At 48.9% G+C, this 16,650-nt stretch overlaps 2 protein-coding genes across 9 annotated transcripts in view; both read left to right on the top strand.

Moving 5' to 3' along the window:
* Window positions 1-9,659, top strand: part of LOC105495218 (thyroid hormone receptor associated protein 3) — a 106,299-nt gene extending 96,640 nt beyond the window's left edge. For 3 of the 4 annotated variants that reach the window (XM_071096062.1, XM_071096061.1, XM_071096063.1), the window contains exons 9-12: window positions 672-859; window positions 5,208-5,406; window positions 5,875-6,018; window positions 8,106-9,659. In XM_071096062.1, coding sequence (XP_070952163.1) covers window positions 672-859; window positions 5,208-5,406; window positions 5,875-6,018; window positions 8,106-8,327 — 753 coding nt within the window. In that variant the 3' untranslated portion in view covers window positions 8,328-9,659. The remainder of the gene's footprint in view (window positions 1-671; window positions 860-5,207; window positions 5,407-5,874; window positions 6,019-8,105) is intronic. The other variant, XM_071096064.1, reaches the window with a different exon arrangement.
* Window positions 9,660-10,618: 959 nt separating this feature from the next.
* The window catches only part of LOC105494719 (SH3 domain containing 21), a 28,742-nt gene continuing 22,710 nt past the window's right edge, over window positions 10,619-16,650 (top strand). Inside the window, exons 1-10 of one of the 5 annotated variants that reach the window (XM_071096065.1) lie at window positions 10,619-10,728; window positions 10,903-11,060; window positions 11,147-11,210; window positions 11,472-11,590; window positions 11,818-11,908; window positions 12,063-12,118; window positions 12,211-12,256; window positions 12,400-12,500; window positions 12,680-12,766; window positions 13,861-13,903. In XM_071096065.1, coding sequence (XP_070952166.1) covers window positions 10,725-10,728; window positions 10,903-11,060; window positions 11,147-11,210; window positions 11,472-11,590; window positions 11,818-11,908; window positions 12,063-12,118; window positions 12,211-12,256; window positions 12,400-12,500; window positions 12,680-12,766; window positions 13,861-13,903 — 769 coding nt within the window. In that variant the 5' untranslated portion in view covers window positions 10,619-10,724. Of the gene's footprint in view, window positions 10,729-10,902; window positions 11,061-11,134; window positions 11,211-11,376; window positions 11,591-11,817; window positions 11,909-12,062; window positions 12,119-12,210; window positions 12,257-12,399; window positions 12,501-12,679; window positions 12,767-13,860; window positions 13,904-16,650 lie in introns of those variants that run through there. The other 4 variants (XM_011763441.3, XM_071096066.1, XM_071096070.1 and 1 more) reach the window with 4 other exon arrangements.

Genomic DNA, 16,650 nt, shown 5'->3' with positions numbered 1-16,650 from the left:
GAGCTAATTTTAGCCTTCTCAACATTTTTATTTTATTTTATTTTATTTTATTTTATTTTATTTTATTTATTTATTTATTTGAGAGAGAGAGAGTCTCGCTCTACTGGCCAGGATGGAGTGCAGTGGTGCGATCTCCGGCTCACTGCAACCTCCACCTCCTGGGTTTAAGCGATTCTTCTGCTTTAGCCTCCCTAGTAGCTGGGATTACAGGCACATGCCACCTTGCTTGGCTGATTTTTGTATTTTTAGTAGAGAACAGGGTTTTGGTTGTTGCCCTTGCTGGTCTCGAACTCCTGAAGTGATCTGCCTGCCTCAGCCTCCCAAAGTTCTGGAGTTACAGGCGTGAGCCACTGCCCCCGGCCAGCCTTCTCAACTTCTAAACTAGCCAGAGTCATTACTGGGCCAGAAAAGAAACAAAGTGAGATCAATGCATAGCATTTTCAGAAGGCCAGCATCATTGTTTTGGAGAACTGGCTTGGGTTCTGTGAGGGATCCTTATGGAGTAACTTCTGTGGGACATCCTGCATCCCTTCCAAGGTTGGGTGAGATGCCTCACATTTCCCAGTGCTTCCTCTGCACCCCTCCATTGGAGTAAAAACCACAGTTTGTGGGATGGTTGAGTTGATGGCTCTCAATCCCAGAAACCTTAATTTTGACTTATCTTTTGATAGGCTGAGGGAAAATACAAAGATGATCCTGTTGATCTCCGCCTTGATATTGAACGTCGTAAAAAACATAAGGAGAGAGATCTTAAACGAGGTAAATCGAGAGAATCAGTGGATTCCCGAGACTCCAGCCACTCGAGGGAAAGGTCAGCTGAGAAAACAGAGAAAACTCATAAAGGATCAAAGAAACAGAAGTACGTAAGCCCCTGTCACCCCTTTTAGACTCTTAAGTTTCTTGTCTGCCCCCTTTGGGCTGTACACCAGAACTTTCAAATCAGAGGAGTTTAGGGTTAGTAATTACAGCAACCTGTTTCTTCTTTTAATCCATGTAAATGTCAATAGGGTCCCTAGTTTGAAAACAATTTCTGCATCAAAATAGTGTGATCTTTGTCCAAAGAAGGCTTCATGACAGAAGTTAATCTGTTAAATTGACCACAGGGATGGTGTGGAGAATCATTAGAATCATTTGGGAATTCCTTTTGCAGTTTTAGATGTGCCTTTTTTCATCACACATTTTCATGGGGAGGTTGTATTATAGAAATGGCCCAAAGTCATTGTCAAGTAATAACACTGTTTAGTCAAAGAAACAGGGTGGAACTAGATAGGACATGATTGTTGATCTTAAGTGCCTTTTAAACTAGTTTTACAGACAGTTCCAGGAGAGGTGTTCCAGGTACTCCTTAAACAAAGATGGCATTGTTGAACTTTGTGGGGCAACATTCATGCCTATGTCCTGATGTTTCTGTTTATGTTTTTGAATGTTCCATGACTTTTAATCATGTGTCACAAAAAGTAGCACACTTGAAGCCCCATACCTTCTGGTAAGAAGCAACACTTCTGCTGATTCTGAACTTCAGCTGGCAAGCTTTTATTTTTTTGAGACGGAGACTCACTCTGTTGCCTGGGCTAGAGTGCAACTTCCGCCTCCCTGGTTCAAGTGATTCTCCTGCCTCAGCCTCCTGAGTAGCTGGGATTACAGGCGCCCACCACCACACCCAGCTAATTTTTTGTATTTAGAGATGGAGTTTCACCATGTTGGCCAGGCTGGTCTTGAACTCATGACCTCACTATTCACCCACCTTGGCCTCACAAAGTGCTGGGATTACAGGTGTGAGCCACTGTGCCCGGCTGTGTTTTTGTATCAATTTTCTGATAACCCCTTGAGATAAGTTGAACAGTTGGTGTGATGCCCATTTTGCCCATTTGAAAGATAAGCCAAGCTTAGAATGATGTGCCTTACGATTACAAGTATTGGGCGTGGGCCCAGTGGCTCTTGCCTGTAATCCCAGCACTTTGGGAGGCCGAGGCAGGCAGATCATCTGGTCGGGAGTTCAAGACCAGCCTGGCCAGTATCATGAAACCCTGTTTCTACTTAAAAAAAAAAATTAGCTGGGCATGGTGTTGTGCACCTGTAGTCCCAGCTACTCCAGAGGCTGAGGCAGGAGAATCGCTTGAACCTGGGAGGCGGAGGTTGCAGTGAGCCGAGATCTCACCACTGCACTCCAGCCTGGGTGACAGAGGAGACTTCATCTCACCAAAAAAAAAAAAATCACAATTATCAGCTGACCGCAAACACAGATCTTTTTGTTCTACTTTGTCTCTCATTCCAGTGTGTTACTTATGCATTAGGAGCCTTGGCAGCTTTCAGGGCTGCCCATAGATAAAGAACCTGCGAATCCTCAGCAGGGAATGGAAGTAGTAGTACAGTAGTGCCTGGGCCGCCACTTAGAAGTGGAACATGAACCCCTCAAGCGTTTCAGAGTTGAGTCTGGATAACTAACTCTTGATTTCCTCTCCCTGGAACACATGCCTACCTCTGACTTGCTATGTGACTTTGAACGAGTCCCCTGCAAACCCCGGTATTCTGTGATTTTTTTTTTTTTTTCTCCGAGACAGAGTCTCACTCTGTCGCCCAAGCTGTAGTGCAGTGGCGTGATCTCGGCTCACTGCAAGCTCTGCCTCCTGGGTTCACACCATTCTCCTGCCTCAGCCTCCCGAGTAGCTGGAACTACTGGCGCCCGCCACCACGCCCGGATAATTTTTTTTGCATTTTTAGTAGAGACGGAGTTTCACTGTGTGAGTCGGGATGGTCTCCATCTCCTGACCTCGTGATCCGCCTGTCTTGGCCTCCCAAAGTGGTGGGATTACAGGCATGAGCTACCACACCTGGCCCATTTTGAGATGGAATCTTGCTCTGTCGCCCAGGCAGAGTCGCTGGAGTGCAGTGGCACAATTGTAGCTCATGGCATCCTTGAACTGCTGGGCTCAAGTGATCCTCCTGCCTCAGCCTTCCAAGTAGGCTGAGCTAGGAGTACAGATATGCACCATGATGCCCGGCTAATTTTTTAAATTTTTTTTAAAGACAAGGGCTGGCTATGTTTCCCATGCTGGTCTTGAACTCTTGGCCTCAAGTGATTCCCACCCACCTCCTTGGCCTCTTGAAGCATTGGGATTACAGGCATGAGCTGCCACACCTGGCCCGTTTTGAGACAGGGTTTTGCTCTGTCACCCAGGCTGGAGTGCGGCGATGATATCACTGACCTACTGCAGCTTTGACCTTCTGGGCTCAAGTGATCCTCCCACCTCAACCTTCCAATCAGCTGGGACTACAGGTGTACACCATCATGCCTGGCTAATTGTGTATTTCTTACAGAATTGAGGTTTTGCCATGTTGCCCAGGATGGTCTAGAACTCCTGGACTCAAGCAGTCTGCCTACCTTGGCCTCCCAAAGTGCTGGGATTACAGGCATGAGCCACTATGCCCAGCCAGAACTTTTTTTTATATAACTGAAGAATGACTTACCCAGGTCACACAGCTAATAAGAGACAATGCTGGCCAGGTGTGGTGGCTTACGCCTATAATCCCAGCACTTTGGGAGGCCGAGGTGAACAGAGCATGAGGTCAGAAGATTGAGACCATCCTGGCCAACATGGTGAAACCCTGTCTCTACTAGAAATACAAAAAGTAGCCGGGCATGGTGGTGGGCGCCTGTAATTCCCGCTACTCAGGAGGCTGAGGCAGGAGAATCGCTTAAACCCAGGAGGTGGAAGTTGCAGTGAGCCAAGATCGCAGCACTGCACTCCAGCCTGGAGATAGAGGGAGACTCTGTCTCAACAACAAAAAAAAAGAAAGACAATGCTAAGACTCAAATTTGAGGCCTTTTGAGAGTTTTTTTTTTTTGTTTTTTTTTTGTTTTTTTTCCCCCTTAAGGTAGAGTCTCACTCTGTCGCTCAGGCTGGAGTGCAGTATGATCTCGGCTCACTGCAAACTTCTGCCTCCTGGGTTCAAGTGATTCTCCTGTCTCAGCCTCCCGAGTAGCTGGGATTACAGATGCTTGTCACCACATCCAGCTAATTTTTGTATTTTTAGTAGAGATGGGGTTTCGCCATGTTGGCCAGGCTGGTCTTGAACTCCTGACATTAAGTGATCCAGCCGCCTTGGCTTCCCAAAGTGCTGGGATTACAGGAGAGAGCCACTATGCCCGGCCAGAGAGTCTTATTTTTGAAAACCTCTTGAAATAGCACGGATGTTTAGTGGGGTCACAGTTGAAGTTATGTGAATCCTATGACAGTAACTTAGATTTCCCCTTTGTATGAGTAAGTATGTGTAGGTGAGGAGCAGGGAGCATGATACCTTTCATAATGGAAGACTGAGGGAGGGAAAGACAATGATAGGTTACTGACATTTGGCTGGCCCTGCTACTCCTCTACTCCTGGGATCCTGGCCTTGCTGCCCCCTAGAGGTATTCAGTAACCTCCACTATCACATGGCAGGGCTGGTACTGACCTTAGTACATAGACAGTGACTCATGGTACTAAGATAATTTGCCCTAGTCTGTAATTTCCCCCAGATGAAGGAAAGGGAAGGGACATAACTCTGGGAGAGTTACGCCAGATCCTAGGCTTAGTGACACAACCTGTTTGAGCTCAGTGGGAGGTAATATGTGGAGTCGTCGTATAATTAGAGCTAGGTTAGAATCCGGGCTCTGCTTGGCTCTCTCACCTGAGCCTCCTACCTATAAAATGAGGGAAATAATACTGAGTCATATTGCCCTTTACTGCATGCCAGCTATGTTGGTATAAAGTGTTTAAACACATTGTTTATTTAGAGAACCCTATAAGACAGGTAGCATTCCTGTAAGAAAAGTAATAGAAAGCACTAACCGATGATAATATACAGAGCTATTTATCTGGCCCAGTACCAGATACTTCGGAGCTCTCAATATAGTGTTAATTTCCTTACCAATTCATGCCTGTATCTTAGACTGAGCTACTGGAGGCCATGGACTGTGTTTTGTTCCTGCTTCTGTGTATGTCATATGTTTATCACAGACTCAGATATAGATGTGTCACTGAACATGACTGACAGAATTGAGGGGAAGTATCTTGGGTTGGTAGGTTGGGGGTGAGCTGGTTTTATAAGGTTACTCATCATTAGTTTCTTCATCACAGGCACACTTTTGATTGTCCTGTGCTTATCCATGAGGCCCCAGCCAAGCAGTGTCCCCTAGAAGATGATTGATGGCTCTTCTCTTTTCACAGGAAGCATCGGAGAGCAAGAGACAGGTCCAGATCCTCCTCCTCTTCCTCCCAGTCATCTCACTCCTACAAAGCAGAAGAGTACACTGAAGAGACAGAGGAAAGAGAGGAGAGCACCACGGGCTTTGACAAATCAAGACTGGGGACCAAAGACTTTGTGGGTCCAAGTGAAAGAGGAGGTGGCAGAGCTCGAGGAACCTTTGTAAGACCCTCCCCTCTCCCCCTTTCTGTAAGCTCCTTGCTCCTACCAACTCTGATTATGTTTCATCAGAATACCAGTTTTGTTGCCTTTGACATAAGTAATCCAATCCAAAGACCCTGGAATCTTTGGTTCTCCTTCCCACATTTCCTGGCCTTTCCGTTTTTTGTTGCTTTTCTGTTCATAATCACTTAGCTAGAAAGCCTATTACAGCTTCTGGTCTCAGAACTTCCCCCACTTACTTCGACTACTGCTGTTTATAGGGAGGCCCTTGGGGCAGGTTTGTCCTCTGTGTAGGCTACAGACTTGAAATGAGCAGAAAGGGAATGGCTGGAAACCAGCTGACCAGCATATGACTGGAAGACAGCTGTCTATTCCACACCAGAAAAGTGTTTGAACAGAAAGCAGGGGGGTTTGTTCCCCATTCCTGGCATGATCCTTTGTTCCTTTTTCCCTCATTTATTGCAATAGCAGTTTCGAGCCAGAGGAAGAGGCTGGGGCAGAGGCAACTACTCTGGGAACAATAACAACAACAGCAACAACGATTTTCAAAAAAGAAACCGGGAAGAGGAGTGGGACCCAGAGTACACACCCAAAAGCAAGAAGTATTACTTGGTATGTGTCTGGGGATAACCAGGAAGGGTCAGAGGGCCTTTGACACCCACAGTAGCTGATACCAGGCCTTAATTAGTTTGTTCAAAACTGCGATTAAATTTATGTGCAGGAATATTGCACTGGGGTGTGCTAACTGGATGGGTGTCCTCTAGAGAGGCAGTCCTGGTCTTCAAAGGGTTTATCATTGAAGATGTTTATGGTTTCCAAGATAAGCAAGAAGCATTGGTCTTGTCTTTTTAGTCTGTGAACTTGTTTTACTGCTCAACCACCACCCCACCCTCAGTCTCCCTCATTCCTGTGGATAGAGCCATAACCCTTCCCCAATGCTGCTGTTCCTCACTGCCACTCCTTCATGCAAGAATGACAAGAAAGACAGCTCAGGATCTCTTTGAGGAAAGGGATGTCTCTCCAAAATGAAATGCCACTGGGGCTTCTCTCATCTAAGCTGTTAATCATTCCCCTGCACTCTGGGCCTCCTTCAGATTAGAACTTTTATAGGCTGAAGTACCTTGGCCTTGAGTGAGCACTCTTGGCCTTGGTATGTAACAGCAGGCGAAGATCCAGGCCGGTGTGAGTGTTATAACTAAGGTAAAGGAGCAGCTGAATCTCCATCACCTGCTAGAATGGCTGGAATGAATCTATATTGTCAGTTGGACAGCTAGGAAACAGGTATTGTGTTTCCTGTGCATGGCCACCATCCCTTTTCTAGGGTTGCTGCTGCTGGTAGCTGCTTTGAGGCTACTAGAGGACCTTTGAACTTATCTCTAGGGAATTGTAGTTGGATGGGCCCAGGTTGGGTGCTGGAGTGGGACTGCTGTAGGGGAAGGATTAAAGGCCATCTCCCTTGCCCCATCTGCCACCTGAGAGAGTATTGCCAGCCTGATTCATTTAGTGTGAACAAGCAGCCGTGGTCAGAAGAAGCTGACACTTCTGCTGAGCTGAGCTCCAAGAGCCTAAGACCCAAGCTTGTGTGGGGGGTGGTTTAGGTTCTGAAGTCTTGGGGCTGATAAGGTAATGACTGCTGGTTTTCAAAATGTTTTCTCATTCATTGTTTGATTGGATCCCTCCTTCTGTCTCATGAGATTGTCAGAGCAAGGATTGTTTGAAATGTAGGTTAATCCTTTCCTTGAACTAAGTGAAAAAGAAAAAAAAATGAAATGTAGGTTAAGTGTTCTTCCTACTTTGTCACACTGCCTCCTTGCATAAAACAGGGGAGATACAAAATGAGAGTGGAGTCGGAGGGTCAGGAAGAGCCCCAGCCCCAGCATTGGATTCTGAGCATTTGGAGTGCAGTGACACTATCTCGGCTCACTGCAGCCTCTGCCTCCTGGGTTCAAGCGGTTCTCCTGCCTCAAGCCTCCCGAATAGCTGGAACTACAGGCACACACCCCCATGCCTGGCTTTTTTTTTTTTTTTTTTTTTTTTTAATATTTTAATAGAGACAGGGGTTTCACCGTGTTGCCCAGACTGGTCTCGAACTCCTGAGCTCAGGCAATCCACTCGCCTCGGCCTCCCAGAGTGCTAGGATTATAGGCATGAGCCACTGCACCCAGCCGCATTGCCTCCTTTCTTAACTGCTTAGCAACCCAGTTCACATGGAGTTTCACGTTTTGGTGTGATTGGCTTTCTCAGACCCATCCTTTGAGAGAGGATATACTAAATCATATGGAGTTGCTTAAAGTTCCTAAGCTTTTTCCTCGTTTGCAGAGTGGGAGGTGATAGGATAGATATGAGGATTAAATGAGATAGTATATAAATGTCTTACTTCAGTGCTCAGTGACTTTTTTATTTTCCTTAAACTATGAAGGGTTCATGCTCAGTGAATCATCATCATCATCGTCCTCATCATTATTACAATGCTCAAGCTGTTACCTTAAAATTTCTAAATCACTCAACTGATATTCTTGTGGATCTGAACCACTGGCATTTTTGGAGCAGGGGACAGGGAGAAGTGCAGAAAAGGAGCAAAAGGCTGGGTTTAGGGCACAGGTTCTTTTGGGAAAGGCACATTTGGGTGGGTGCAGAGGAGAGAGCTCTGGCCACATCTTACTCACTCTGGCACTGATGGCAATTTTCTTTCCCCTCAGCATGATGACCGTGAAGGAGAAGGCAGTGATAAGTGGGTGAGCCGGGGCCGGGGCCGAGGAGCCTTTCCTCGGGGTCGGGGCCGGTTCATGTTCCGGAAATCAAGTACCAGCCCCAAGTGGGCCCATGACAAGTTCAGTGGGGAGGAAGGGGAGATTGAAGACGACGAGAGTGGGACAGAGAACCGAGAAGAGAAGGACAATATACAGCCCACAGCCGAGTAGGGGCCACTATTGACGGGATTCCTGCCCAGGGGAGAGAGGCACTGGGAAGATGGCTGGCTTAACAGAGGAACCTCAAGAAGATTGCGTAAATCCTACCCCCACCCCCCACCAGCCGTGCAGATTGTACTACCACAAAAGGCATCCCTGGCACTGTCTCCCACTGGACAGAGGAGGCTGGCCATGGAGCCCGGGGGTCAGGCCCAGTTCTTGAGCAGAACACAACGCATTGGGCTTTCGCTGTTTTTCTCATTTGTTGTTGGTGTGTGGGGGTGGGGGCAGGGGTAGGGTGGGAGAGCGATGCTTGGATTTTTGTTTCCTATTAGAAACCAACAGTTTTGTTCTAATTTCTTTTCATTTGGAGCTAAGAGGACTAATTCGATGATTTTCAATCTCTTCTCCCCTGTCCTGATTTTAAAAGCCCTTCTTTTTTTTTTTTCTTTTTTCTTTTTTTAGGCATATGTAGTAATATTAGAAACATTTAATTTGGGAAACTTTGATTCTTGAAAGAGAAAACAAAGCATGTGAATAAACTTTGAAGTGTTCACCTCAGTTTGGGACCAAACTGCTTGGATCTTTGTAAAAACCGGTTTTGTATGTCAAGGAGGAGTTTAAGGCCTTTCCGACCACCTTGTGTTCCCCTTTTCTGCGCAGCCATGTATCACGTGGAGTTGCTCCTAACCACACCTCACGTGCCCCTGAGCCCTATTTCCTGATTTCTTCTGGGCTGGACTTCCCTATTCTCCACCAGCAGCTCCAGTATCCCAAACTTTCTAGTCCTGCTGATCCTCCCAGCAACGGGGTGGAAACTGGAGGGCAGTGTCTGGTCTGTTTTCTAAGAAACTTATGAATTCTATTATCTTTACAAATATAAGATGAGAAAATTTTTTCAATATTTTTTATTAATCTTTTTATAAAATGAAAAGAAACTCCTGTGATCGATTAAGGAAGGTGGTTATGGCTGGGTGGTTCATGGGGTTTTTTTGGTTTTTTTTTTCTTGTCTTTAACCTTAAGCTGTTTAAGTTGAAGCATTCTCAGATGTTTGGGGGGAAACATCCTCTTAAAATGGGTCCTTGTGCTTGCCTTCTGGGGAGGCGGTCCTGAGCAGGTGAATCATAAGGCATTTATGCATATGTTATATGCGGACTGCACCCACCTCTCCCCCCAGCCTTTGCCTCTTGGGTTGTTGTGCTGCTTTCCCCTTACTTTGCTACATTTCTATAGTTAAGTTGGTTTTACTTGAATGATTCATGTTTAGGGGGAAAATGAAAATCTCCCTTAAAATTTGTTTCAACTCCTCCTGCAAATAAAATAAATGAAGTGGCAGATGTAAACTTGCTTTGTTCATTGTCACCCTGAGTGTGTGTGTGTGTGTTGAGGGTGGTAGATAACTTCTCACAACAGTTTCAGAAAACCTGAAAGACAAAGGGCCTGTGGGGCCTTGCGCAGGCTGCTGAAGTCCCAGACAGACACAGTCGTTCCTGGGAGGAGCATTGTGTACCTTGGACACCCCAGGAGAAACAGATTTTTTCCGCTAGTGTCATAGGCAAGGACTTTGGCTTCCTCCGTGGTGGTGGGGCAGGGGTCAAGGGATGTGGTTAGTAGGCTCAGCCTTCTACCTGAAAGAGCCTATCCCACATGGACTGGCCATAGGTGGGCCCTAACATTCAGACTCCTGCCGGCTGGGGGCTCAACTGTGAGCAGAAACCTTGGAAGCTCGTAAAGTTCATTCTCCCTGCCTAACTCCCAGGGAGAACCTGGAGGTGTTTTCTGAAACCAAACCAAACCAGACCTCTGGCCCCAAAGCAGGGGTCTTTGCTGTCTCCTTCCTATATGGGGGTAGAGGGTGGGTACGCGGCCAGAGAGGAGTACGCCTTGCAAGAAAGACTGGAAGTGTCCACTCAAAAGTTATTGCTGGTACAAGGGCAGCCACTTCGTTCACTCAAGGCCGGTTTAGAGCTGTTGCTACCTGCTGGGGGACCCCACCCTGGTATGTGCCTCTCCCCACCTTTTCCCCTGGAGCCAAAAGCTTGTGAGGTGGGGGAGGGTGGGCCTGGGAAGGCTCTGTGCAAATTGTAGCTGGGAGCCTCCGGGCAAAAGCTGAGCGAAAGGGAGAGGCGGCTGGCCTAAAATTTAGGTAGGCGGGAAAAGCCTGTGACAGAGCTGTAACCGCTGCACAGGCCAGAGACCCTAGAGTCCTCCTCACCCCGGGGTTGGGGGCTGAACCTGCTGAGCCGGGCCGCCCCCTCTCCACACCCACTCCCAGCACCTGGCCCGACCTATCGGCTGGCGGCTACGCCTCCTTTACCATACTGTCTCGCCTCCGGTCGCGCCCTGCGCGGGCCCAGTACTCGGCCGTCAGCGGGAGCTGCCAGGCTCTGGAGGGCGCCCCGGAAACCATGGGTAAGTGCGGAGACTTTGAGGTGGCCTCTCTCTGCAACCGTGGACATGGCAAGAGCCCACACCACACCCCGGCCCCCGCTGCCCTCTACGGTGTCTGGGGACACGCCCGCCCTGGCCAGGCTGCCCCGCCTGGGTCTTTCTGAGCCGCGCGCCGGCCCCGTCTTCCGCCCGCAGAGGTCCTCGTCCTGGCCGGATACCGCGCGCAGAAGGAGGACGAGCTGAGTCTGGCGCCCGGGGACGTGGTCCGGCAGGTGCGCTGGGTGCCCGCGCGGGGCTGGCTTCGCGGAGAACTGGGGGGCCGCTATGGCCTCTTCCCAGAGCGCCTGGTGCAGGTGAGGCCGAGCCAGGGGCGGGCTGTGGAGTCTCAGCGCGCGCCCCGCGGGAGCTGAAAGCGCCTTCCCCGTGCCCTGATTTCCAGGAGATCCCAGAGACCCTGCGGGGTTCCAGAGAGGCGCGGAGACCGCGCTGTGCGCGCCGCCGAGGTGAGCGCAAGGTCCGGGACGGGGTCCGGTGGGCGGGCGCGCAGAGTCAGTGCGACCCCGGCGCCTCTAGCTCTTGGTGACGGGCACGGCTCTGGGCGGGGCCCCGGGTCCGCTCTGCGGCCTGTGATTGGTTCTCGAGTACAATGCTCCGCCCTGGGGCGGGGCTGGAGGTACCAAAGGCTACGTTCGCGCCTCGCGCTACCCCCAGCTCCTCGTACTGGGGCGTCCGGCTCGAGCTGCGGTGCGCTTGTCCGGTGCTAGGTCATCCTGCCAAATACCCGGGGCCCCAAAGATGGTGCAAAGTGAACTTCAACTACAGCCCAGAGCAGGCGGACGAGCTGAAGCTGCAAGCTGGGGAGATCGTGGAAATGATAAAGGAGGTGAGGGGTGAGGTGATGGGACCGTTAGGGGAAAGATGATGGAACACGCCTCCCAAGTGAGCGGGGTGGGAAGTGAGGGTGTGGACAGTGGGAATGGCAACGGCGCAGATATGGGGAAGCACGGGATAGAGGGAGGAAGGGGCGCTTGGGCAGAACCAAGGGTGGAAGATTATCCTAGGGATCCTTGGGGCAGAACCAGATGCCCCTGCGTCCTACCCCCTCCCCAGATTGAGGACGGCTGGTGGCTGGGGAAGAAGAACGGGCAGCTGGGAGCCTTCCCATCCAACTTTGTGGAATTGCTGGACAGTGGGCCCCCAAGTGAGACCTCGACCCTGTGACTCGCAATCTCCAATGACCCTCCCAGTGGCATGAGCCTGTGATTCACATATCCTGACCCTGTGACCCCTTTGACCCTCTCCCATGACCTAACCTGTGAATTAGCACCCTCCCTAACCTCACTGTCCCTCACCAGGCTTTGGTAACCCAGACATGCCTTCAGTCAGCCCTGGTCCCCAGCGGCCTCCCAAGGTAACTTGGCTCAGAGTGGGCACAGAGGTGGTGAGTTACTCTTGGGGTGGTTGGAGGCTCATCTGGTTCCTCCCTGCCCCTTCCCCCACTAGCTGAGCAGCCTGGCCTATGACAGCCCTCCAGACTACCTGCAGACAGGTGAGCACCCATCCAAAGGGTCCCCCACCCCCTCAGCCACTCCCAAGGTTGTGACTTGGGGCCAGCTGGGCTGATGGAGGCGGGGGCTGCTGATGAATGGGGGAGGCTTGGCTTCAGAGGACAGTGGACTGACCTCTTCCCAGTCTCCCACCCTGAGGCCTACAGGGTCCTGTTTGACTACCAGCCTGAGGCCCCAGACGAGTTGACGCTGCGGAGGGGGGACGTGGTGAAAGTACTCAGCAAGGTGTGAGAGGAACAGGGTGGGGGGGCCCAAGGAAGTGGGTGTTGAGAAAGGGTAGACCTGCACATGTACCCCCTGAATCTAAAATAAATGTTGAAATTACATCTATAAGAAGGAGTGGGACCCCGGAAAGGACCTTGGGGGACCTGGCTCACCTCCCCACCGGTGTGTTTCTTTCCCAGACCACAGAGGATAAGGGCTGGTGGGAAGGAGAATGTCAAGGACGAAGAGGAGTTTTTCCAGACAACTTCGTACTCCCACCACCGCCAGTGAGTACAGAGCCAAGACACTCAGGTGGTGGGGGCAGGCTATTTTGGACAAAGGTGGGGATCATGGCACTCTCCGGACCTAACTGAAGGGTCACTAAATGAGGGTGGACCTAGACATGTGGCAGCTCCTTTTGGAATATAATACCAGTTGAGTATCCCTTATCCAAAAGGTTCGGGACCAGAAGTGTTTCGGATTTGGGAATTTTTGCATATACATGAGATAGTTGCCGGCGCGGTGGCTCACACCTGTAATCCCAGCACTTCTGGGAGGCCGAGGCAGGTGGATCATGAGGTCAGGAGTTCAAGACTAGCCTGGCCAACATGGTGAAACCCCATCTCTACTAAAAATACAAAAATCAGCTGGGCGTGGTGGCACTCATGTAATCCCAGCTACTCAGGAGGCGGAGGTTGCAGTGAGCCCAGATTGTGCCATTGCACTCCAGCCTAGGCAACAAGAGCAAGACTCCATCTCAACAAAAAAAAAAAAAAAAAAAAAAAAAAAAAAAACAAAACTTGGGAATGGGACCTGTACACGACCTAAACACGAAATTCATTTCTGTTGCATATACACCTTAAACCATAGCCTGAAGGTGATTTTATGCAATATTTTTAATAATTTTGTGCATGAAACAAAATTTTGACGAGACCTGTAACATGAGTTAGGTCGGGTATGGAATTTTCCACTTAAGGCGTTATATTGGCACTCAAAAAGTTTCAGATTTTGGAGCATTTTCGAATTTTTTTTTTTTTTTTTTTTGAGACAGAGTCTCGCTCTGTTGCCCAGACTGGAGTGCAGCAGCAGGATCGACGCTCACTGCAACCTCCCAGGTTGAAGCGACTCTCCTGCCTCAGCCTCAGAGTAGCTGGGATTACACGTGCATGCCACCACATCTGGCTAATTTTTGTATTTTTAGTAGAGACGGGATTTTGCCATGTTGACCAGACTGGTCTTGAACTTCTGTCCTCAAGTGATCCACCCACCTTGGCCTCCCAAAATGCTGGGATTATAGGTGTGAGCCACTGTGCCTGGCCTGCATTTTGGATTTCTGATTTTTAGATTAGGGATGCTCACCCTTTACTTCTTTTCTGCATAGATCAAGAAGCTGGTCCCACGGAAAGTGGTATCTCGGCAATCAGGTGAGTGCCCAGGGAACCCAGGATTGGGGGGTGTTCTCTGGGAGACCCACTGGTCCAGTTGCTTATAAACACCCACAGCACCCCAGTGGTCCAGTATGCCCCTATAGGAGTCCCCTCACCTGTGGGCCAAGAGCTGGGTAGGAATGCATGTGAATCAATGTGTGGGTCAGTTTGTGTGTGTGTTAATATGTTAGTGTTTCTCTGTGTGTCTTGAGAATGTGGCTCTTGGTGGGTATAGATTTGTTTCATTTTGTAAGGAAACATATGAATCTGTCTCTTCATATATAAGACTGTATATGTTCACATGTCTTATCTGTCAGTGAATAGCTCTGTCCGTGAGTCTGTAGAATGTCTTTTTATTTATCTTTTTTTATTTATTTTTTTGAGACGGAGTCTCGCTCTGTTGCCCAGGCTGGAGTGCAGTGGTGTGATCTCAGCTCACTGCAAGCTCTGCCTCCTGGGTTCACACCATTCTCCTGCCTCAGCCTTCCAAGTAGCTGGGACTACAGGCGCCTGCCACCACACCCAGCTAATTTTTTGTATTTTTAATAGAAACGAGATTTCACCATGTTAGCCAGGATGGTCTCGATCTCCTGACCTCGTGATCCACCCGCCTCAGCCTCCCAAAGTGCTGGGACTACAGGCGTGAGCCACCGCACCCAGCCTTACTTATCTTTTAATGTAATATTTGACACATGTCAAAAGTATATGTAACACATATGTTATAAAATTTAACACCCACTGGCAAGGCACAGTGGTTCACGCCTGTAATCCCAGCACTTTGGGAGGCCAAGGCAAGTGGATCACCTGAGGTTAGGAGTTCAAGACCAGCCTGGCCAACATGGCAAAACCTTGTCTCTACTAAAAATATAAAAATTAGCCAGGCGTGGTGGGCATCCCTGTAATCCCAGGCTGGAGTGCAGTGGTGTAATCCCAGCTCACTGCCCTCTGCCTCCCAGGTTCAAGTGATTCTCCTGTCTTAGCCTCCTGAGTAGTGTGCACCACCATGCCCAGCTAATTTTGTATTTTTAGTAGAGATGGGATTTCACTATGTTAGCCAGTCTGGTCTTCGAGACCAGGGCACAGTGGCTCATGCCTGTAATCCCAGCACTTGGAGAGGCTGAGTGAGGTGGATCACCAGGTCGGGAGTTTGAGACCAGCCTGAATAACATGGTGAAACCCCATCTCTACTAAAAATACAAAAATTAGCCAGGTATGGTGGCGGGCACCTGTAATCCCAGCTTCTTGGGAGGCTGAGGCGTGAGAATCGCTTGAACCCAGGAGATGGAGGTTGCAGTGAGCCTAGATGGCACCACTGCACTTCAGCCTGGGAAACAGAGTGAGACTCTGTCTCAAAAAAAAAAAAAAAAGAAAAAGAAATCATTTCCTGCTCCAAGTTTAGAAGGATAATCATCTATATTAAAACTTTTAAAATGTTGCTATTCATATTAGTGCTTTTATTCATGTAGTAATAATTTTAATGAGTGATACAATTATACCTTTTTCCCTATGGACAATGAGTTGTTCCAGCATCATTTATTATTTTCTACATGTGAGTTTTATACAATTTTGGGGGTTTCTTTTTTCTTTTCGAGAAAGGGTCATCGGGTCTTTGTTACCCTGGTTGGAGTGCAGTGGCAATTGTAGCTCATTGCAGCTTCCACCTCCTGGGCTTAAGCGATTCTTCCACCTCAGTCTCTCTTGTAGCTGGGACTACAGGCACAAGCTACCATGTGCAGCTAATCTTTTAATCTTTTTGTAGAGACAGGGTCTCACTGTGTTGCCCAGGCTGGTCTTGAACTCCTGGGCTCAAGCAATTCTCCTGTTTTGGCCTCCCAAAGTGCTGGGATTAGAGGCGTGAGCCACAGTGCCTGGCTTAGTTTTATACATAAAACTATAATCTATAATTTTTTTTTTTTTTTTTTTTTTTTGAGGCGGAGTCTCGCTCTTTCGCCCAGGCTGGAGTGCAGTGGCGCGATCTCGGCTCACTGCAAGCTCCGCCTCCCGGGTTCCCGCCATTCTCCTGCCTCAGCCTCCCGAGTAGCTGGGACTACAGGCGCCGCCACCACGCCCGGCTAATTTTTTTGTATTTTTAGTGGAGACGGGGTTTCATTGTGTTAGCCAGGATGGTCTCGATCTCCTGACCTTGTGATCCGCCCGTCTCGGCCTCCCAAAGTGCTGGGATTACAGGCTTGAGCCACCGCGCCCGGCCTTTTTTTTTTTTTTTTTTTTGAGGCAGAGTCTCGCTCTGTCGCCCAGGTTGGAGTGCAGTGGCGCGATCTCGGCTCACTGCAACTTCCGCCTCCCAGGTTCATGCCATTCTCCTGCCTCAGCCTCCCGACTTGCTGGGACTACAGGCGCCCACTACCACGCCTGGCTAATTTTTTGTATTTTTAGTAGAGATGGGGTTTCACCATGTTAGCCAGGATGGTCTTGATCTTCTGACCTCATGATCTGTCTGCCTCGGCCTCCCAAAGTGCTGGGATTACAGGCGTGAGCCACTGCACCCGGCCATAAAACTAGAATTTTTCATGAGGTTTATTCCCAGATATTCTTAGGTATCTCAGAGTTTTTAATGTGTCTTTAAAAAAACAGACATTCTTCTGTTTATTGCAGGAATACAGAAATGCATTGATTTTTGTATATTGTTTTTATAGCCAGCCATGGTGCTAAACTCTGATTATTTCTAGTAATTCATTTGTAGATTCTTATAAGTTTCCTATGAAGACAGACATGTCATTTGTGAA

Source organism: Macaca nemestrina, chromosome 1 (assembly GCF_043159975.1).
Source record: "Macaca nemestrina isolate mMacNem1 chromosome 1, mMacNem.hap1, whole genome shotgun sequence".
Taxonomy (NCBI): domain Eukaryota; kingdom Metazoa; phylum Chordata; class Mammalia; order Primates; family Cercopithecidae; genus Macaca; species Macaca nemestrina.
Note: the sequence above shows the minus strand (reverse complement) of the source record. Positions and strands in the feature narration are given on the sequence as shown.